The 23,047-nt window shown below is 41.5% G+C and overlaps 2 protein-coding genes and 1 long non-coding RNA gene across 10 annotated transcripts in view; 1 reads left to right on the top strand and 2 right to left on the bottom strand.

Moving 5' to 3' along the window:
* Positions 1-9,838, bottom strand: part of TTI1 (TELO2 interacting protein 1) — a 50,298-nt gene extending 40,460 nt beyond the window's left edge. For 2 of the 3 annotated variants that reach the window (XM_001090407.5, XM_077951788.1), the window contains exon 1: positions 9,786-9,838. The gene's annotated coding sequence lies outside the window, so the exon portion shown is untranslated. Of the gene's footprint in view, positions 1-9,728 lie in introns of all 3 variants that reach the window. The other variant, XM_077951789.1, reaches the window with a different exon arrangement.
* A 282-nt stretch (positions 9,839-10,120) lies between these two features.
* Positions 10,121-23,047, bottom strand: part of LOC144332159 (uncharacterized) — a 69,026-nt gene continuing 56,099 nt past the window's right edge. The window contains exon 2 of the long non-coding RNA XR_013399933.1: positions 10,121-12,138. This is a non-coding gene — a long non-coding RNA (uncharacterized LOC144332159). The remainder of the gene's footprint in view (positions 12,139-23,047) is intronic.
* Positions 10,128-23,047, top strand: part of RPRD1B (regulation of nuclear pre-mRNA domain containing 1B) — a 57,460-nt gene continuing 44,540 nt past the window's right edge. For 5 of the 6 annotated variants that reach the window (XR_013398577.1, XR_013398578.1, XM_077948241.1 and 2 more), the window contains exons 1-2: positions 10,128-10,480; positions 16,757-16,886. Coding sequence is in view for 4 of the 6 variants with exons in the window: in XM_077948241.1 (XP_077804367.1) it covers positions 10,330-10,480; positions 16,757-16,886 (281 nt within the window). In the remaining 2 variants the exon portion in view is untranslated. 6 annotated transcript variants of the gene reach the window in all.

The raw sequence follows: 23,047 nt of genomic DNA on the forward strand, positions 1-23,047 counted from the left end.
TGGGAATCCACAATTTTAAAACTTTGCAAGGTCAGCCCCATGGCCAGTGAGGTGTGGGAACCTTGCACTGTATATATTCTCTATGTGCTTTCCCTTCTGAAGAACAAATCATATGATGAAATAGGTACTTGTTCAATAATCCATCTGGTTGCATTGTTCAGAGTACACTGGAGGACTACTATCTTGGGTTAAAATGATGAGTTTATTTGTCTCCCCAGCTGAACGGTATAGTGTTACAGCTTTACTTGTGGTTTCCCCAGCACCTGCTGGTGTCTGCCAAGCAGTTCCCACTCACTGTTTAATAAATAAGTAAAATAAGCTGGATAAACATTAACCCTTCAGCATATTCTGAAGTTTTGTTGATTGCTACTCATCTTTCCCTCTATCTAGAAATGTTTCCTTAGCATATACTATTTGCCATACAGTGTGCTAAATTCTTGACAAGGGAAGAGATACAATGTTAACGAGAGAGGCTAACACTGTAAGGGAAGTGTACTGCAGAACAGGAAGAACATGCAGAGGAGGGGAATCAAGGAGACTTCCCATACATATTTCCGGAAATTACTCTAGGCTCACATAATGCTTAGTTTACAGCTGTCCCTTATAGAAAATATGTGAAGCTGTGTCTTGTATTACACTAATACTATGTGCCTGTTCCCTCCACTAGACAGGACCTTTTTTGCTAGGCAGTACATTCTAAAAGAGGGATTCTTAACTTCAAGAGAGTGTACATAGAATATATATATGAACGACCTCCTGCCCTCCCCCCACTTATTTATAAATATTAATATAAACAAAAATTCTGCTCTCACACACACATGAATATAAATAGAAAACTTAAGCGTCTGGGGAGATGGAGTAGGCATACATTTCCCTATTCCTTTTGTTAAATATAACTGAAACCCCTGGACATTATATATAAAGCAAATACAAGAAGAAAGCAGACTGGTTAGGGACCCCGGGACCTGGGGAGTGACACAGTGCTGAGTTCCCTGGGTTTTCTTTCTGCCTCATAGACCCAGGCCCTGGAGTTGAAGAAGCTGGCAACCGGGAAGCACCAAGGGGCACAGACACAAAAACCCCAACCTGCTCTTTCTAGCCAAAGGAGTAGGAGAATGGGCACCCTCGCAAGACAAAAAACTTTTGGACAGCAAACGCTCTACTCCAGCCAAACACTACAGAAAATAAGGCAGCCTCCACCTGCCTTAAACTTCCACTCCTACTTGGCAGTAATGAGGTAGCATCAGAGGAGACCTAGTCAGGACTTTCACCACTGCCCAGTGGTAATGATGCCACCTCCATCCACTCCAATGTTAGTGGAGACCAAGTGGGGAGTTGGAACCGCCACACCCAGCCAGCAGTATACCTCCACCCAGCAGTAATGGGGAGACCTTTTTCTTGGGTGTCAATGGAGGCTGAATGACAAACTTAGACTTCTACCTCCACCTGGCAGTGATGAGATACAGACCCCCTTCTCCTACCAGATTAGGAACGGTGTCAGAGAAAACTATCCTAAACATTAGACTAAACAGCCTAAACAGAAGACTAAACAGCCTCAACAGATGTATCAGAACGTTATATAGAAATGTCCAGATCTCAATATAAAAATCACTCATCATACCAGGAACCAGGAGGAACTCAGACAGAATGAAAAAAGACAATTGGTAGGCTGTGATGGCTCACACCTGTAACCCCAGCACTTTGGGAGGCTGTGGCTGGTGGATCACCTGAGGTCGGGAGTTCAAGACCAGCCTGGCCAACATGGTGAAACCCTATCTCTACTAAAAATACAGAAATTAGCCAGGTATGGTGGCACACGCCTGTAATCCCAGCTACTTGGGAGGCTGAGGCAGGAGAATCACTTGAACCCGGAAGGCGGAGGTTGTAGTGAGCCAAGACTGCGGCATGGCACTCCAGCCTGGGCAACAAGAGCAACACTCCATCTCAAAAAAAGAAAAAAGAAACAAGACAATAAACACATGTCAACACCAAGATGATAGAGACAAAGATGTTAGAATTATCTAAGGAAGACATTAAAGCAGCATGATTAAAATGTATCGATAAGCAATTATGAATACACTTCAAACAAATGAAAGAATAGAAAGCCTCGACAAAGAAATAGAAGATATAAATAAACAAGTGAAAATTTTAGAACTGAAAATTTCAGTAACAAAGAAAAAGCTCAGTGGATGGGCTCAACAGCAGAATGGAGGGAAGAAAAAAATCTGTGAGCTGGAAGATGGAACAATAGAAATTACCCAATCTGAACAAAAGAGAAAAAACAGACTGAAAAATATATAAACAGAGCATCAGGGAACCTGTGGGACCAAGAGGGCAGGCTGAAAAAGTACTCGAAGAAATAATGGCTGAAAATGCCATAAAGTTGGCAAAGACATAAATCTATATATCAAGAAGCTGAGTGAACCCCAAAGAAATTTATCCCAAGACTCTTCATAATTTCATTTCTGAAAACTAATAACAAAAAATATTGAAAGCATCCAGAGAAAAATTATACCTTGTCTACAGGGAAGAAACAATTTTTTTTTTTTTTGGGACACAGTCTCATTCTGTCACCCAGGCTGGAGTGCAACGGCGCCATATACATTCACTGCAACCTCCACCTGCCAGGTTTAAGCAATTCTCCTGCCTCCGTCTGGGTACCTGGAATTATAGGCGGGCACCAGCACTCCCAGCTAATTTTTGTATTTTTAGTAGAGATAAGGTTTCACCATGTTGGCCAGGCTGGTCTCAAACTCCTGGCCTCAAGTGATCCACCCACCTTAGCCTCCCAAAATGCTGGGATTACATGCGAGCCACCCTGCCCAGAAGGGAGAAAACAATTCTAATGACAATAGATTTCTCATCAGAAACCATGTAGGCCAGAAAGAAGTTACACAATAATTTTTGGGTGCTGAAACAAACAAACATCAATGCAGAACCATATACCCAGCAAAAAATGTTCATCAGGAATGAAGTGGAAATCAAGACTTCTGAGAAGAAGGAAAACAAAGAGAATTTGTCACCAGTCAACTTACTGTAAAAGAATGGCTAAAGAAAGTTCTCTAAACAAAAAGAAAATAAGAAAGAAAGAAAGAAAAAAAGAAGAAAAGAAAAGCAATCCTGGAACATTAAGGAGGAAGAAAGGACATGGTATACAAAAATATGTGCAAATGCAATTTATAAGGGCTTTCCTTATCCTCTTGAGTAGTTTTCAAAACCATGTTTGACAGTTGAAGCAAAAATTGTAATGCTGTCTGACGTGGTTCTAAATGTATGCAGAGAAAATGTTTAAGACATTTATATGATAAATGGGGAAAGTAAAGAGACATAAAAGGAAATAAAGTTTCTATACTTTGCTAGGTAAAGATAAGTTATGTACACACAATGTAACACCTAGAAGGACCACTAAAAGTGCTACATACAAAGAGATACACTCAAAAACATCACAGATAAATCATACGGAATTCTAAAAAACATTCAAGTAATCCACAGTAAGCCTAGAAAAAGAAAGCAGATAAACGAAAAAGAGAATAAACAGAAAAAAATAAAACATAGTCATCTCTCAGTTTTCACCAGAGATTGGTTCCAAGACTCCCATGGATACCAAAATCAGAGGATGTTCAAGTCCCTTATAGAAAATAGTGTAGTATTTGCATATAACCATGCATATCCTCCCATATATTTTAAACCAACTCTAGATTACTTACAAAACCTAACACAATGTAAATGTTATGTGAACAGTTGTTATACTATATTGTTTTTAAATCTGTATCATTTTTACTGTTGTATTGTTATCTTTTTTTATTTTTTTCAAATACAGTTGACCCTTGAACAATGTGGGAGTTAGGAGTGCAAACCCCCTCAAGCAGTCAAAAATCTCTATAAATTTTGACTCCCCAAAAACTTAACTATTGACAGCCTGCTGTTGACTGGAAGCCTTACTGATAACACAAACAGTTGTTTAACATAATTTTACATACTGTATGTATTATATGCTGTGTTCTTACAATAAAACAAGCTAGAGAAAAGAAAATGTTATTAAGAAAATCACAGGCTGGGCCCGGTGGCTCACGCCTGCAATCCCAGCACTTTGGGAGGCTGAAGTGTGCAGATCACGTGAGGTCAGGAGTTCAGGACCAGCCTGGCCAACATGGTGAAACCCCATCTCTACAAAAATCCCAAAATTAGCCAGACATGATGGCAGGTGCCTGCAGTCCCAGCTACTCAGGAAGCTGAGGCAGAAGAATCACTTGAACCCAGGAGGCAGAGGTTGCAGTGAGCCAAGATCGCACCACTGCATTCTAGCCTGGGTAACAGAGCAAGGCTCCATCTCAAAAAAAAAAAAAAAGAAAGAAAGAAAAGAAGATCACAATTACTATTCGAAGTATATCATTACACAGGTCTTTATCCTAGTCTTCACCTTGAGTAGGCTGAGGCGGCGGTGGGCTGGCAGAAAGGAAAGAAAATCTGCATATAAATAGACCACCACAGTTCAAATCTGTGTTGTTCAAGGGTCTACTGTGTTTACAATCCACAGTTGACTGAATGCACAGAAGCGGAACCCATGAATACAGAGGGTCAACTATAATTGTATTACGTATAAAAGGTCTAAATACATCAATTAAAAGACCGAGATTGTCAGAGTGGATTTAAAAACATGATCCGACTACATGCTGTCTTTAAGAAACTCACTATGCAGAAAGATAGAGGCAAGTTGAAAATCAAAGGATGGAAAAAGATATTATCATGCAAACATTAATCAAAGGAAAGTAAGATTAGCTATATTAGTACCAGATAAAGTATACTTCAGAGCAAAAGAAGAAAAAAATTACCAGAGACAGAGTACAATGAATAACAGGTATATCTACTAAGAACATACTGCAATCTTAAAATGCATATGCTGCAAAACGTGTGAAACAAAAATGTACAAAACTAAAAAGAGAAACACATAAATTCACAAGAATGGATGGTGGTGACTTCAATACTCCTCTCTCAACAATGGATAGAATAACCAGACCAAAAATCAGCAAGGATATAGAAAAACTTACCACCACCATCAACCAACAGGATCTATGACATTTATCGAACACTCTATCCTACAACAGCAGACTACACATTCTTTTGTTGTTGTTATTTGTTTTCTTAGACAGGGTCTCACTCTACTGCTCAGGCTGCAGTGCGGTGGCTCGATGATGGCTCACTGCAGCCTCAATTTCCCGAGCTCAAGCAGTCCTCCCACCTCAGCCTTTTGAGTGTCTGGGACTCCAGGTACATGCCACTATGCCCAGCTAATTTTTGTGTTTTTGTAAAGACCGAGTTTTGCCATGTTGTCCAGGCTGGTCTTGAACTCCCAGGCTCAAGGGATCCTCCTGCCTTGGCCTCCCAAAGTGTTAAGATTACAGGCATGAGCTACCATGCCTGGCCTACATTCTTTCCAAGTGCTCATAGAACATATATTGAGAGAGATGATTATCCTGCCATAAAACAAACCTCAACAAATTTAAAAGAGCTGAAATCATACAGAGTGACATTCCCCAGCCACAATGAAATCAAGCTTGAAATCACTTACAGAGAGATAACAGGAAAATCTCCAAATACTTGGAAACTAAACAACATGTTTCTAAATAATCCACGGAAGGGAAATTAGAAAAAAAAAACATGGAAATGAATGAAAATGAAAATATAACACACCAAAATCTGTGGATACAGCTATAGCCATGCTGAGATGTAAATTAATAGTACTAAGTCATATGTTAGAAAAGGGGAAAAGTCTCAAATAAAAAAGGTAAACTCCTACCACAAGAACCTAGACAAAGTAGAGCGAAATAAAGCAAGCAGAAGAAGGAAATAATAAAGAGCAGAAATTGACGAAACTGAAAACAGAAAACAGAGAAGGACAATGAAATAAATAACTGGTTCTTTGAAAAGGCCAATAAAATTGACAAACTTCTAGCAAGATTGACAAGCGAGTGAGTGAGAGAAAGAGAGAGGAGAGAGAAGAGAAGAGACACTGATATTGGAAATTACCAATATCAGTAATAAAACGGGATAGTACTACAGACCGTGCAGACATCAAAAGGGTAATATGGGAATGCTATGGTTTGAATATCTGTCCCTTCCAAAACTCATGCAGAAATTTAATTCCCAATGTATTAGGAAGTGCAGTCCTTATAAGCCCTCATAAATGGATTAATGGGTTATCATGGGAACCGGCGGCTTTATAAGAGGAAGAGAGACCTGAGTTACCACACTCAGCCCCCTGGCCCTGTGATATCCCGCACTGCCTTGGGACTCTGCAGAGTCCCCACCAGCAAGAAGGTTTTTTACCCGATGTGGTCCCTTGACCTTGGATTTCTCAGCCTCCATAACTGTAAGAAATACATCCTTTTTCTTTATAAATTACCTAGTTTCAGGTATTCTGTTATAAGCAACAGAAAACAAAGACAGGGAATACCACAAATAGCTTTACCCATATAAATTTGACAACTTTGATGAAGTGGTTAATTCCTCAAAAAACACAACCACCATATGAAAGAGATTATTTTTAACAGCTTTATAACTTTTAAAGAAACTGAATTTGTCACTTAAAAACTCCAGAAAAAAAAGAAAGAAGCAAAGGAAGGGAGGGAGGGAGGAAGAAGGAGGGAGGGATGGAGGGAAGCGAGGAGTGAAGGAGGGAATCTCCAAGCCAAGATGGTTTCATTGGAGAATTCCACCAAACATTTAATGAAGAATTCACACCAATTCTGCACATACTCTTCCAGAAAAAGAAGAAACACTTTCCAATCCATTTTATGAAGCCAGTATTATCCTGATGCCAAACCAAAGGCAATACAAAAATTTAAATAATCTATAGACCAATTTCTCTCATGAATATAGATGCAAAAATCCTAAACAAAATATTAGGAAATTCAGCAGTATGTAGAATACACACACACACACACACACACACACCCCACACCCACCCCATGATAAAGTGGGGTATATTTCAGAGATGAAAGGCTGGCTCAATATTTGAAAATCAATTAGAGTAGTTAATATTAACAAGCTATTAACAAGCTTAAGAAAAATCACATAATCTTATCATCCTCATCTTTCAGACCTCTGTATATTGAAGTGTCCTAGGACTCAGTCTCTTTTTACACCTTATTCCCTGTTACGACTCTCGCATTTTTATCTCTAGCCCAGATCTCTCTTCCTTGAATTCTAGACCCATAAACCCAACTGCCCCTTAGACATCTATACTCAGATAGGCATTTCCAAATGGACATGTCCAAATACAAATGCTTGCTCTTACTCCCCAAACCAACTCTTTTCTGTAATTCAGTAAATGGAAGCTCTATTCTTATAGTTGCTTAGGCCAAAACCCTTGGAGCTATCTGAACTCTCATATGTCTTTCACACCCCACATCCAATCTATCAGCAAATCCTGTTACCTCTTCCTCTAAAATATCCCCAGAACTGTCCCTTTCTTACCACTTCCACGGATACAACCCTGGTTTGAGTTATCCTTTCACCGTTACTACAACAGCTGCCAGACTGGTTCTTCCTGCTTCTACCTTTGCACCCTTACTGTCTTATTTTCTACCTAATAGCCACAATGCTCCTTCTTTGTGCAAAACTGCCCAATGGACTTCATTTCATTCAGAGTAACATCTAAGTCTACGTTATTGCCTACAAGTCCCCATGTGATGCAGTCCCTTTCTACTTTTCTGAGTTAATTTCCAGCCACCCTTCTGGTTCATATCACTCCAGCTTTATTGTCCTCTCTGCTGTTCCTCCAAAATGCCAAAAATGGTATAACCTTGGTTTTCCCTCTTCCTGGAACCATGGCATATGGCTTGTTCTCTGAAACGTCACCTCATCAATTAAGCCTTCTCCGAGAAGCATAAAAGACTGCCCACCTACACATACACATTCCTTATCCTCCTTACCTTCTTGATTTTTATTGAAGTTACTTACCACTTTCTGACTTATTCTAAACTTGCATGTTTGGTTTTCTGTCTTTCTCAGTAGAAGGTAAGTTCCCGAGGACATGGATTTTGTCTGTTAGCTTAGAAAAGTGCTTTGGATGTAAGTGGTGAAAAATTATTTGCTGAATGAATGAATAAACTATTGGTTCAGGAATCAAGAATTTGGGTTGACTCCTGCCTCTGCTATTTCCTATCTATGTCCAAGTACATAGGGTACTTAACCATGCTTTATGTTTTCTGGTCTATCAAATAGTGATTGTAATAATAATCTCAACTCCTAAGACTGATGTAAGAATTAAATTTAAAAAGTATGTAATCTGCTTAACAGACAGTGACTTGGTATAAAAGCGCTCAGCATATGACACTGTTACTTAATATGGAAAGAAGACCTAAATTTTGACACAAAAGCCCTCAGTTATGACTAGATACTCACTGTATGATTTTAGATGATTCACCTCTTTTACACTAACTCACTTGATAAATCAGGAACTGCAGCCAAAAAGATGGCTAAGTTGCAGCCCCTTCCTCAAATCTTAGTAAAGTGATCTTGGGTAAGTCACTTAACCTCTCTGAGCCTAACCTCTCTTTACCTCTCCTAAGCTGTCAAAAGGGGGATAATATAATACCTCATAGCTTTGATGTGAGGATTAAATGAGTTACTGTGTGGGAACTGTGTCTAGCACATTGTAACCTCTCACTGTGTTAGCTATGATTATGATTCTAGTCTGGAGGAGGGGTAAAAGCATGTAAGCAAAGAACTGCAATACAGTGCAATAAGAGCAAAAGCAGGTATCAATCAGAAGAACGTCTCCTAAACTACAGTCTGCCCACAACTAGGAAGTTATACCACGATCACGAAATTTTAAAACTCTCTTACGTCTATAACTTAACTCCCTACCATCACCCCTGTGGCAGTAAGAAAGATATTTCTCTCCTGCTTTGATAACTGGGATTTAAACACTCAAAAAAAAAAGGGTCAAGGTTTAGAGTCTCACAGAGTGTTTTGTTTTGTTTCAGACAAGAGTCTTGCTCCGTCGCCCAGGCTGGAGTACAGTGGCACGACCACAGCTCACTGTAACCTCTAACTCCTGGGCTCAAGGGATCCTCTCGCGTAGCTGGAACTACAGGTGAGCGTCACCATGCCTGGCTAATTTTCGCTATGTTACCCAGGATGGTCTTGAACCCCAGTCCTCAAGCTATCCTCTCGCCTCGGCCTCCCAAAGGGTTGGGGTTACAAGCAAGAGCCACTGCGCCAGGCCTCAAATAGCGTGTCTTAACATGAGGTCAGCAGACACATTGGGAAGGGTAAGTTAGTTCCCTCCACCTTTTCCCTAAAGTTAACACCTCACTTAAGTTCGAAAAAGTCAACTGGACCCCCAGAAGGCAAGAGCAGCATGTAATAACACCCTGAGAACCCACTTAAGAGCTGAGAGCCCAAATGTGTTTCATGACGGCGCTGTTACAGACTAAAAGGTCAGAATCGGACATTAAAGGGTGCTCCGGAAGGCTGAGTAGGAGCTCACCAGGTGAGAAAGGGGATGTCACTTTCGGAGAGAGAACGAGCGCCAGGGCCTGGAGGCATGAAAAGGGCACGTGGGTGGCTTGGAAGAACCAAAACTAAGTGTTTTTGGGGACAGCCAGAGAACCGAACACGTACGGAGGAAAGGTGCGGCCTGGGGCCCGCCAGATTAGAAAGGAAACCCCCCTCCCATACCCATATCATGATCTCTCAGCCTCAGTGTCCCCTCAGGATACCCCTCTACGGGGTCCCAGCTGTTGGGCTCCCTCTGGTTCCCGCCACTCTTCCCTTACCTCGTCTTCCAGCCTTTCCCTCACTCTCCCGCCTCCTCTGCCTCGCCGGAAGTGACGCGCTAAGTAGCGCGCCGTACCGCGCCAGAAAGGTTCCGAGGGAGCGGGAAAAAGGGTTCCGGCGAGATCCACTGCGCAGGCGTGCGGGCTTGAGCGGTCAAAGCCCTTTCCGGGGGCTGGGGGAACTACGTTCCTTCCCTCGCTCTGTCTCCTTCGAAGTCGTCTGCGCGAGGTTCAGACAGGCCGTCGCCTTCAAAGGGACGGTTTTCTAGAGCTCCGACGCCTCTCGGTGCCCAGCTGCTCTGGCCCTTGCCCTTTGACCCCGCTCTCGCGGTAGGGTGAGAGGTCGGGTGGCCATCTTGTGGCGGCGGCGCGGGCGGCTGTTACTGCGGAGACCCATCCCCTCCCCCTCCTTGCACCCCTGGCCGTCTGTCAGTCGGTAAAAAGTCCCGCAGCCTGTCAGGTGAGGTCCCGGCCTCGTGCCGTCGCTCTTCCCGCCGCACTGGGCGGCCCAGGCCGCTCCCTGCCGGGCCTCACTGCCGTCACCATGTCCTCCTTCTCTGAGTCGGCGCTGGAGAAGAAGCTCTCGGAGCTGAGCAACTCTCAGCAGAGCGTGCAGACCCTGTCCCTTTGGCTCATCCACCACCGCAAGCACGCGGGACCCATCGTCTCCGTGTGGCACCGCGAGCTCCGCAAAGGTAAACACCAACTCCCCACCCCTTGGACGGTCCCCGGGTTGTCCTCTCGCCCACCCACACGTTAGGCCCTTCTAAGCCTCTTCATTGAGCCTTGCTTTCCAGGCCTGATCGAGCTTCTGAGATGGGAGACAAGGTTAGCCCCATTTCTCGAAGAAGGAAACTGAGGTCCGGGAAGGTTTAAGGTACTTGTCTGAGGTTCCACGGACTGGGACTCAGGTGTCCAGACTTAGAGTTCATCAAGCCATTTTCCCTTCAGTTTCCGCCTGACATCTGTGGCTGTTATTATCTCGGCTGCATTCAGCGCCGCACTGGCCCTAGCATGTCAGGCCCAGTGCTGGGTATTTGGAGTAAAAGCCAGTGGGCTCCGGAGTTAGACTCCGCAGATCGAGTGCTGGCTGGCTCAGCGACTTGCCAGCTGAATAATAGTGGGAGAGTTTCTTCATCTCCCTGTGTCTCTGTTTTCTCATCTGTAAGAGGGAGGCAAGGATAGCTACCCCCTACAAAGCCTTTACTCCATACCAGTCACTATCCTAAGACCTTTGTATATATATCCTCACACTCAGTCCTTAGAACAGCCCTGTGAAGTAGATAGTCTTTCCCGTCTTAGGTTAAGGAGCCACCCGACCCAGACCTTACCTCTCCTCTCCTCTCCTCTCATGCAGCTGTCATTGATTTCAGGGCCTGCTCAGGTTCTGACAGACATTCATTGAACTCAGTCTGTTATGTGCCAGGCACTGGCTTGGACACTTATAGCGTGTTGCCTCTGCCAACTGCCTAGAATTTAAGTCTGACTTTGCCGCCTTACTGACCCCAGCAACTTAACCTGTCTGTCCCTTCATTTTCTTATCTACAGAATGGATAATTGATACTTACTATGTCTTTATTACATGCGAAGTGCAGTACTGATATCTTTACATACATTGCCATCAAAAAAAATTATTGAAGCCCTATAAAGTAGGAACTTTGCAGAAGAGGAAAAATTGAGACTCATCTCGTGGTGAGAAGTAAACAGGATAATCCAAATGAACATTTAGCACGGGGTCAGGCACATTGTAGGCATTCAACAGATTATGGTGAGATGAGACTTTTGATTACTCACTGTGAGGCATGGTCTTTGCCTTCAAGTTGCTTACGGTCTGGTGGGGAAAGATGGGCACCTGCACTCCCTGATGAGTTTCATAATGGAAGACTGAAGAAATGAAGCTCCGAGCTGCTCCGGACACCCTATATGTGGTAGGCCTTTATAACAAAGGAAGTGGCTTTACAAGTATTCTCTGCTATCGGTGAGTTGAGGACACCACAGATGTCCTGCTCTACAGGCGAGGAAACTGAAGTGGCTAAGTGGTATTTTCAAGGGTTTTGAACTGTTGAGGCTCAGACTACATCAGGCTGGCAAACACCAAAATCCATGATTTTTTTTAGAAGACCCAGTTCTAGCCCTTTAGCAGGGACCCTCCAAGTATTGCGTACTGTACTAAGATAGGGATCCCTGCAGCCTTTCGGGCAGTTGCGGGGAGAGGTAGAGCCTGGAGTTTATGGGGCCTTCTTCATGTACCCCAGTGTGCCATTCAGAAATTATTTGTAGAGTCTGCTGAGATGTGAATTGCCACTGTATAGAATTCTATTGGGTGGGACCTCAAAAGGCAGTTAAAGTCCGTCTCAAGTGGATGTACGGGGTCTCGCTCTGTTGCCCGTGCTGGAGTGCAGTGGCACAATCTCGGCTCACTGCGAGCTCCGCCTCCCGGGTTCACGCTGTTCTCCTGCCTCAGCCTGCCCAGTAGCTGGGACTATAGATGCCCGCCACCACGCCCGGCTAATTTTTTATATTTTTAGTAGACACAGGGTTTCACCGTGTTAGCCAGGATGGTCTCCATCTCCTGACCTCGTGATCCTCCCGCCTGGGCCTCCCAAAGTGCTGGTGTTACAGGCGTGAGCCACCACGCGCAGCCAGGTGTCACTTCTTTCGTGACTCTTTCTTGATTCTTCACCTCACGCTAGTTGAGTTACTGAAAAAAAGCAAATTAGAGAGTACATTTGAGTATGAAGCTCCGTTATCCCTAATCTTATATGGTAGAGCCTTATGTTGCAAGTAGGCCAGCATTATTATCCTCATTTTATAGATGAGACGATAAAGGTATAGAGAGATTAAATGCCTTGTCCAGAGACATATAGCTAGGACATGAGCCCAGGGCTGCCTGATGCCAAAATGTGTTCTTTTTCAAGTACTCAGTGTCTCGGTGCATTTAATAAGTGAAGGTGGTCACCTGACCCCAACCAAACTGTAGTGCTTTCATTTATTAGAATTAATGAGTGCCTTCCACCCGTCATACCAGTTTAGCATTTGATTTGTTCCTACTAGCTGTTCATTTGAACTGGTTACATCTTTGTCATTAGATTATGTTTTGAGGGAGAAACTAGACCTTCTTGTTTATTTGTAACACCACAAGATATAGCCTGGTGCCTGTTACATAGTTTAAAAATAGGAATTAAATCATGGTCTCTGATAGAATATTCATGGTTGGGTAAAGGATCTAAACAGCGCTATCCAATACAACTTTCTTTGATAACAACGAAGGATCTAAACAGCGCTATCTAATACAATCTTCTGTGATAATAGCAACGTTTTCTATCTGTGCCATCCAACAGGTAGCCACTTGGCATATGTGGCTATGGAGCACTTAAAATGTGTGACTAAGGAACTAAAGTTTTAAGTAGATAGAATTGAAAATTTAGTTACCAATTTTTACCAGCTACAATTCAGGTGTTCCAGTAGCCACACGTGGCTAGTGGCTAACTTACTGGACAGTGCAGAGTTAAAAAAAGATGCTCTTCCAAGCATCAAGACCTAGCTTCCAAATATCCATGCTGCTTTCTTGAACTGAAAATGCCCCCACACTAAAGGAAAAGGATTCTGTGCCCTAATGTTCAGATTGATTAGCCCTGTAGGTTCTATCTAGGGTGAAGTCATTTTTCCTAGCTGAGATGCTCACAGACTGTCTCTGAGTTGCCTTCAAAATATATGAGATTTACAGAAATTAACTTTTTTCTTGCTTAAATACTTCTATTCCTGATGTGTTATCTTTCCATTTTCTAGGAATAATTCTTAATTTATCCCATTTGAGCTCCGTTCTAAGTAGAATGTCTCCCCTTCTTTATGGAATAGGTTTGGTGTAAAGTGCTCCTAAATGAGTATTTTTAATGGTGTTTTGTATCTTGGCCTGAGTATAGGTAAATGGGCTTTTATCCCAGAATTACTTTAAGACTTTCTCTAGATGCCAAAACCAGTCAACAAGTAAAAAGTTTTGATTAACCAGTTGTTTAAATTTTACTCAACAACTAGTTTGACCAGTTTGGAGTGGGCATGGGTAGTGGGTGAAAGGACCTGTTTCTGTCATCTAGGAAATCTGAACAAGTGAGTTGTCCCCCAGGATTGGAATGGAGGGTGTGCATGTTGTGTGTATTGTGACTGTGTGCTCAGGAGCTCTAGGGTTTTGTCATATCACTTTGACACACATGGTGCTTATGTTGACTGTTGAGGATGTTGAATATGTAAATAAATCCCCATTGTTAAGTTCTGGGGTGATGAAAATTAATTGGCATTGTAAACAGTGAAAACGTTGGCTCTCAAGGCCCTTAGATACCTTGTTTGTCTACTGAAAAGTATATCAGGTCTTAAATGTCCGCATTGACATTTTACAATACGGATTCTAGGTTTTTTAACATAAAATGTATGGAATTTTAAAGCTCCACTTAATGAAGTTTGCTTTGTTGAAGTTCTGTTTTGCTTTTGAATCTGCTAACTTGCATGGGATTACAGGTGTGGTAGTTTCACTTACATCAACTTTGCAGAGCAAGGTTTGCTTTAACAAAAAAGCGCGATTTGCCGTAATCATATCATACCTTTGTAGCAACAGTAGGTATTGTAACTACTGACACTTTTGTTCTGCTTTTGAATAATAATTAGAACAGTTGAAGAAAGCGCCAGGTTCCTAGTATTATCAGTTGGCCTTCTAAACTAGGCTATTACCAAAAGGTTAAAACAATTCAGGGTATCCATATTTAATTTTATGAGCATTTAAGACATCAGTTTCATCAGTTTAAACTGTAATATGCCTTTAAAATCTTGTTTTTAACTTGGGTTATTCTTCTGTAGCTAATTTTTTTTTCTTTTTTTTTTTTTTTTTTTTTTTGAGACGGAGTCTCTTACTCTGTCGCCCAGGTGTACAGTGGCGCGATCTCGGCTCACTGCAGTCTCCGCCTCCCGGGTTCAAGTGATTTGTCCAGCTCAGCCTCCCGAGTTGCTGGGTTTACAGGCACCTGGCACTACGCCCAGCTGATTTTTGTATTTTTTTTTTTTTTGAAACGGAGTCTCACTCTGTCGCCCAGGCTGGAGTGCAGTGGCGTGATCTCGGCTCACTGCAACCTCTGCCTCCCGGGTTCACGCCATTCTCCTGCCTCAGCCTCCTGAGTAGCTGGGACTACAGGTGGTCACCACCATGCCTGGCTAATTTTTTGTATTTTTAGTAGAGACAAGGTTTCACTGTGTTAGCCAGGATGGTCTTGAATCTTCTGACCTCAGGTGATCCACCTGCCTCGGCCTCCCAAAGTGCTGGAATTACAGGCGTGAGCCACTGTGCCCAGCCTCCTGTAGCTACGTTTTAAAATGTCAGATCTTATGCCTGCTATGTCAGACGTATACATGATTTGTACATTTCAAAAACTGGTTTCAGAGAGAAATAGAGCAAGGACTACTCAGGTGTGTTAAGATTAATAAAGAGCTTGTGTTTTTCAGGTACTTTAGCGCTGGAGAAAACTCTGTGTTTTGAAACATCTAATTATGTTCTTCTTTATTTCTTTTAAAAGAAAACTGGGACCAAAAATCATAGTGATGTAACTTTATAGTTGAGAAATTATGTGCATAGAAGCCAGGAAATTCAGTAATGTTCCCCAAAGCAACTGTAACTCAGACGTGTTGCATGAGGTTTTTATGCTTTAACGTATGATACATATAAAGTAATAGTGAATATAACCACATTTCACATAAATAAGAGAGAATTACGGTTTTTGTGAAAGCCCTAATTTTGCATATCTAGATTTAACATGTGTGTAAATTTTCATTAAGAATGTAGTGTTAATGTATACTTGTATTTGAGCTAATATCTATTGGTGCACCTAGAGATTCTTCTGTATTATTGATTATGGTTATTGGAGTATCAGAGAAATTCTCAGTTTAGGAGCAAAATTACAAGAAACCTTTTTTTTTTTTTTTTTTGAGATGGAGTTTCACTCTTGTTGCCCAGGCTGGCATGCAATGGCATGATATAGGCTCACCACAACCTCTACCACCTGGATTCAAGCTATTCTCCTGCCTCAGCCTCCTGAGTAGCTGGGATTACAGGCATGCGCCACCATGCCAGGCAAATTTTGTATTTTTAGTAGAGACGGGGTTTCTCCATGTTGGTCAGACTGGTCTCGAACTCCTGACCTCAGGTGATCCGTCCACCTCGGCCTCCAAAAGTGCTGAGATGACAGGCATGAGCCACCACGCCCGGTGAAACCATTTTAAAATTGAAACCTAACTCAGTCTTTTTTTTTTTTTTTTTTTTGAGACAAAGTGTTGCTCTGTCGCCCACGCTGGAGTGCAGTGGTGCAATCTCGGCTCACTGCAACCTCCATCTCCTGGATTCAAGCGATTCTCCTGCCTCAGCCTCCAGAGTAGCTGGGACTACAGGCACCCACCACCACACCCAGCTAATTTTTGTATATTTAGTAGAGGTAGGGTTTCACCATGTTGGCCAGGCTGGTCTCAAACTCCTGACCTCAAACGATCCACCCATGTTGTCCTCCCAGAGTGCTGAGATTACAGGCATGAGCCACCACATCTGGCCAACTCAGTCTTTCATTCTGGAATATTTGATAATTAAAAGTGAGTTAGAAATTGCTCATTTTTGCAATAAATAAAAGCCTTAGTTTTAACATTAATATTGACTGCTTATCCTTTAGGAATTCTCTTTGGATTATCTTAATTTTTACTATCAATTAATTACCCTGGTTTAAACAACACAGAAATGAAGATGGCCCATTGTTTTTCTTTTTCTTTTCCAAAACGGTATTCCCAAACCTATTCCTTAGGTTGTCTTTTTAAACATATCTACTTGACCCCCCCAGGTAGAAAATACTTGTCTTAATGTTTTTTTTAGGAGCAGCCCAGCAAAAGAATTGTGAATTGAGAATTTCTTTGGTGTAAGTTAAATTCTTTTCTTTTCTTTTTTTCAGCCAAATCAAATAGAAAGCTTACTTTTCTATATTTAGCGAATGATGTCATCCAGAACAGTAAAAGGAAAGGACCTGAATTCACTAGAGAATTTGAATCTGTCCTTGTGGATGCTTTTTCTCATGTTGCCAGGTATGTTGTCTGTTTTTGGATTTGTTTTTAAATTCATTACCTTTTCCACCTTTTTGGTTTTTTTTCTGTGATAGCCTTTGTAAATTGACAACTTCCTACTTTACAGAGAGTTGTGGAGGCCAAATTGTGGTTTTGTGTTTTGTTGAGCCCTCAAGAACTATCGAGACATGTAAACACTCTGATACATTTAAGAGATTCAGCCTGGCATATCTTTTCTTCTAGATATATTCATTTTCATTTTTTGAATTTATTTCTTGGTTATGATATTTTCCTTGGTTTGGTTGAGTTGTCTCATTAGCTTATGATTAAAAAACAAAGCTAACTAGTAAGGGAACCTTTTAGTAATGTAATAGCAAGTGATTAATTGCCAAATGCCTTCCTTTTTATTTCCTTCTGGATTTCTAGATGTCTAGTTTACTAAAAATAGTAGTCATTACTGTAACTGCAATAATAGTAATTATTAGTGTGGAAAGTAGGTGTTTGATCTGGCTATTTTGTATTAAGCCTGATGCTATTGTGTTTTGTGGTGGAGAGGAGTGGCACACACATAACTAATACCATAGAAAGCATACATTGGATTAAAAGTCTTATAAATTACTTCATATGAAAACAAAAGCTTTCTGTAGGCTCAAATTAGGTGCCCAGGAAAAGCAAAGAAAAGCTATCATTCATTAGAATATTATGTTTATAGGTAAATATATAAACAGATATTTGCAAAAGGAATTGGGAAACATGAATGGGGAGACTAGTAGGTTAAACATAAATTGTTATTAGGTCTAAAATATAGTGAAAGGCCTTAAATGAGAAATGAAGTCCTGCTTTCCTTACAGGATTTGAAAAGTTTGAAGGAATAAAATTAGAAATCCAAGAGAAAGAAATGACGCCTAGCTTTGTAGAGATGAAAAAGATGGTTTTTGTTGGTCAGCTACATAACTGGCTCACCTTTTGATCAGCATGGACACTGAAGTAGGAAAATGTGTTATTAACTTGAAAAAAATACTGCATCTTCATAACAGAGTAAGCTTAGAACAGACTACTAGAGGAGCTATCTGAAATAGACAGATTTTCTTGCTTTGATGAGATTTAATTCACAATTTCTTAGAAATTGATGGTAACTCTGCCTCAGACACTATGTGAGTGACCTGGGATGTGTTACTTAACTTTTGAACCCAAATTTCCTAACTGGCTAAAAGGGGGAGGGTACCACTTATCTCCTAAGAGTTGTTGGGAGGGTAAAGACAGACAGTATGTTTAAAAGTACATAGTACAATGCCTGTTCCACATTCTTTGCTCATTCATTAGATCATATGTTTTTTCCTATATTCCAGGCACCTAGTAAAGTGTCTGGCACAGAGCTGCTTAGTTATGTAGCTTGAAGGAATACCATTTATATAGCCTCCACGTAAATGGTGTCCCAGGAGCTGGGCAACAGTATGGTCTGCCCTGACACAGAGTAGGTGTTCAGTAAATATTTGTTAAATGAGTTAATTAATGTTAACTCATTATGGAAGAGGTTTGGTCTAGGGAATTGGCTGGAATGATTTCTTGTAGCGATAGTAAACATAACAGTTTTATTTATAAATTTCAGCGTGGGCAGCATAGTGAGACCCTGTGTCTACAAAAAACTTTTTAAAAATTAGCCAGGCATGGTGGTATGCACCTGTAGTCCTAGCTACTTGGGAGGCTGAGGCAGGAGGATTGCTTGAGTCCAGGAGTTCAAAGCTGTAGTGAGCTATAATTATACCACTGTACTCCAGGTTTGGTAACAGAGCAAGACCCTGTCTCTAAATTACAAACAGACAAACAAACAATCTGTAATCTTTAGCTGTTCTGAAACCAAAAAGTAAATAGAAAGGGATGGAAAAGGGGGTGGGCAATACCAGGGTTAAAAATTCCTTTTCACTTGGGAACACCTTAAAAACTAGCCAGGTTTTAGGTATCTTGGCAGATTCAGTGGCAGTGCAGGGAAGATAAACCTGGTCCTTCTCAATAAAATAGCCCAAATTCCTTTCTGTTTGCTTTCTTCTGGTTCTTTTAAGATCCTGCTTGGATATTATATTCAGGATACCCATGTTTCCAATCTCCTTTCTTATACCCCATTATTAGGACAGAAAGTCCAACATCTCTGCTTCAACCGTGATGCAGCTTGTCCACAGTAGGAGTAGCCTAATTAACATATACTTTCTGTATGCTTTTTTTTGTGGCCAGTTGATGAACAAAGATAGTTGACCCGTCACTATTGACTAAATTGATGAGGGATATCTTTATGATAAAAGATACCTCCATCCCCAACAAATAGTAAAAAAACTCTCAAGTCTGACAAAGCTGCCAAGTTCATAGGATAGATTTGATTTGAATAGCAATTTAATTAACCAGACTGCAAACTTTTTTTCATGCAAGTGCCTTGTTTTCTTCCCAGTGAGGAGACAGCTGTCCATGTCATTTTTCATTCAATATGTATTGGAGTGCCTTCTATATGCCAAGTATGAATCCAGACACTGGGGGAGCAGCAATGAACAAGGCAGGCGAAGACAAGTAAATGAGCAAGATACTTTCAGAGCAGGATAATACAGACATAGTAAAATAGAGTGATGTTCTAGAGTAGGATCTCTCGCTGGCAGTGTGGTTCAGGAAGGCCTCTAAGGAAATGACATTTGAGGTAATCGTGCGAAGCAGGAGCAGCTATTAAGAAAAACTTAAGGCAGAAATAATCTTGGCCTGCTAAGAGAAACAGAATGAAGGCTGGTGTGGTTAGAACATAGTGTGCAAAGGAAAAGTGGCATCCAGATGAGGTCTGAGAGGTGGACAGGCACCAGTCACGTACACCCTGTGAGACTTGGGAGTTAGGATTTTTTTCTGATGGGATGTCATTGAAGAGTTTTAAGCAGGGGAATGATATATTCCAACATACATTTTTAAAAGATCCCTCTTTAAAAGTGGCTTAGTGTGGAGGGATGGATTGTAAAGGCCAAGGGAGGGGCGGGGACGTGAGTTTGGAGGATATTGCTGTGGTGCAGGCTAGAGGTGACATTGGCTAGGACCCAGAAGCAATGGGAAGATACTAATAGCTTCCATTTATTGAATGCTTCATTCGTGGGAGGATCCCCACCTCTCCAGTGTGAAACTGATAGGATTTATAGGTGTTGAGTGGGAGCTGGTAGTGAAAAGAAAAATCTAAGATGATTTCTAGCTTTTGACGTAAGTGAATGACTGATGGTGCCCTTTACTGAAGTGAAGATTGGGGAAAAGATTTGGTGGAGGAAATCACGAGTTTTGTTTTGACCAGGCCGAGTATGAGATGGCTAGTGAATATTCCAAGGAGTGATGCCAGATAGGTAGGTGGATAAAATAGTCTGAAGCTCAGTAGAGAATTGATTCCTGGAGACATAAATTTGGGAGTTACCCACATGATGTTTATTTATTGTTGTGGGCCCCAAGACCACTCCCAGGTTTGGTGATTCCCTAGAAGGTCTCACAGGACTCATCATGTAGTCATAGTCATGGCAGTGATTCATTACAGCTAAAGGATCCAAAGCAGCAGCAGCAGAGGGTGATGTGCATGCAGTGCCTGCAGCAGACTGGAGCACTCTAGGTGTAAGCTTCTGAGTCTCCTCTCAGTGCGATTACACAAACACACTTAATTCCTCCAGCACTGAGTTGTGATGTGTATGACGTGTAACCTACCAGGAAAGCTCATTAAAGACTCCGTGCCCAGAGTTTTTATCGGATTGGTCATGTAGACACCCTCTGCCAAAATTCTAGGCTCCCAGAAGTAAATCAGGTGTTCATTAAGAACTGTATTGCTTGCACAAACAATTTAGGCCCAGTAAACCACCCTTACCAGTTAGGAAATGGTAGGGACACTCTGAAATCCCAAGTTCCCAGACGCTAGCCAAGCACTTCCCTAAGGGTGGCAGTCTGGCCTTCTATGTTAACTCTTTTCTGAACCAGCTTTACATGAGGTACTGTTGGAAGTGTAGGGAATACTTAGAATTCCTGCCCTTAGTAGGCCTACCATAGGCCTGCTGTGCATGGGATAAGACAGAGTTGTACAAATTACCGTGGTTGTACTGAAAAAGTGCCGTAGAACTGTGGAGGAAGAAAAGGCCCCCAAGGCTGGCTTAGCAGGGCCTCAGGTGTCCAGCTGACACGTCAAGCAGCAATTCTGTTTGTGTGTGTCATACACATTTTTCACTCTCAAAGGTCAGTTTTGCTATCTATATTGAAAAATGAAGGGATTGAATTTTAATTAATCAGAATTAAAATACTGAGTGTTCAGTGTAATAAGTTGTGTATGTAATTATTGCCATCTTCCACTTTATTCATAGATTGATGGCAAAGATGGTTTAGTCTTTTTTTCCATTTAAAGATTTCTCAGTTTAGATTGGAGTTATTGTATACTGTATACAGTATACTGAAAATACTGCTCTTTCTGTTATATAATGGCTTTATTACCTTGGTTGTGTCTGATTCCAAATACCAAAGTGACTTCCATTTCACTGGAGCTACTTCCTTCAAAACCTAATCAGTAGAAAGATTTCTTGAATATTTTATTTATAACTTTGAAACTTATCTAGCAAAACCTTGATTTGCCACAATGCTCAAGGAAATATCTGTCCTGGTTAGTTACATTCACTAATTAAACTGGAACCCCCCTTTTGGCCTTTAGTAGTAAAAGCCTTTTGAAAATGTTTTGCGTTTATAACAGGTTTGAACATTTTCCATTGTGCCTGAAACTGTACACAAAACCAGTCTTAGCCTGAATGGAGTCCCAAGTATCCCTAGGAATGGTGGATGGTGTGTGTGTGTTGTGATACCCACCTATTTTTTAACTAAATCCTTGATAAGAATTTATTCTCATGATAATGGTTTCTCCTTGTTTTAAGTGAATAGAGAATCTGCAGCAAACAGATTGTATGTTAAAAGTACCAGCTAGTTCGTTAACTAAGTTCTGATTAGTTGCAATTTGGTTTTATTAATTATAATGACTTTATTTTTCTAGGCTATACACTTGATCACATCAGGGACCTCTCGTTGCCTGCAGGCCACATGCTTTAATATGGCATTCGGGGCTTCCAGATTCTTCTGCCGTTTCCCCACATTCCCCCATATACTTCAGCTACCTGAACTACTCCTTTCCCTTTGCCTTGTTCGATTTTGGCGGTTCTATTTGAAGAAGAGATAGCATGAACAAAGGCACATACATGCACATGAGAGAACAAATTCTGAGTAGCAAATACATACGGGTGGGTGTTGCTGGAATGCAAAGTTCCAGGTCGGGTAGGGAAAGGAGACTAAACAGGTCTGAGGGGTTGCTGAGTCGAGCCCTAGAGTTCAGGACCCAGGCCTTCTTATTCTTTGTATTCTGTAAACCTTCATTGATGGAGCCGAGGAGTGCTTAGTTGATTTCTGACATGACCTTGATACAGTAAGATGATTGTTGAAAGTTGAGTAACTGTATAACTTACTGAAACCCATATACATTTTTTTGAAAAAGATTACAATTTAACAGATATTTATCGTGCTTGTTCAAGGGCATATAGCAGTGGGAGAGAATGACAAATCTCCACCCCTGTGGAAATTACGTTCAAATGGAAAGCATGTAAACAAAAAGTAAACTATTGAATATACAACATACCAGAAAAGTTGTATGGAAAAAAATTGAGTAGGGGCAGGGAGTGTCATTTTCAACGTGGAGATTAGGGAATGACATGCCGAAGGTGGTGTGACTAAACATCCGCCTGAAGGAGTAGAAGGATGGAGCTTTGTGGGTGGCCACATGGGGAATGTAGTTTCAGGCAAAGCAAACTTTTCTAGTGCTAAGGCTCTGAGGCCACGCTAGGGTAGCTGTTGAGGCAGGAGGTTGCAGGATGGGGGTGGGGAAGAGTGGGTAGGAGATGAGGCCAGGGAAATAACAGCTGGGTTGGGAAAGGCCTTGGAGTCTTTATAAGGACTTTTATTCTGAGGGATACTGGGAAGAAATGTTGGCAATTTTGAACAAAGGAGTGACGTGGTCTGCCTTAGTACAGCAGCTAAAATGATATTTTGAAAATTCGAGAGTAGATTGTAAGAGGACAAGGGTGGAAGCGGGGAGACCAGTAATGAGGCTACTGTAGTAGTCCAGGCAAGAGATGATAGTGCCTTGGGCCAGATTGATAGCA

The sequence above is a fragment of the Macaca mulatta genome, chromosome 10 (genome assembly GCF_049350105.2).
Source record: "Macaca mulatta isolate MMU2019108-1 chromosome 10, T2T-MMU8v2.0, whole genome shotgun sequence".
NCBI classification, from domain to species: Eukaryota; Metazoa; Chordata; class Mammalia; order Primates; family Cercopithecidae; genus Macaca; species Macaca mulatta.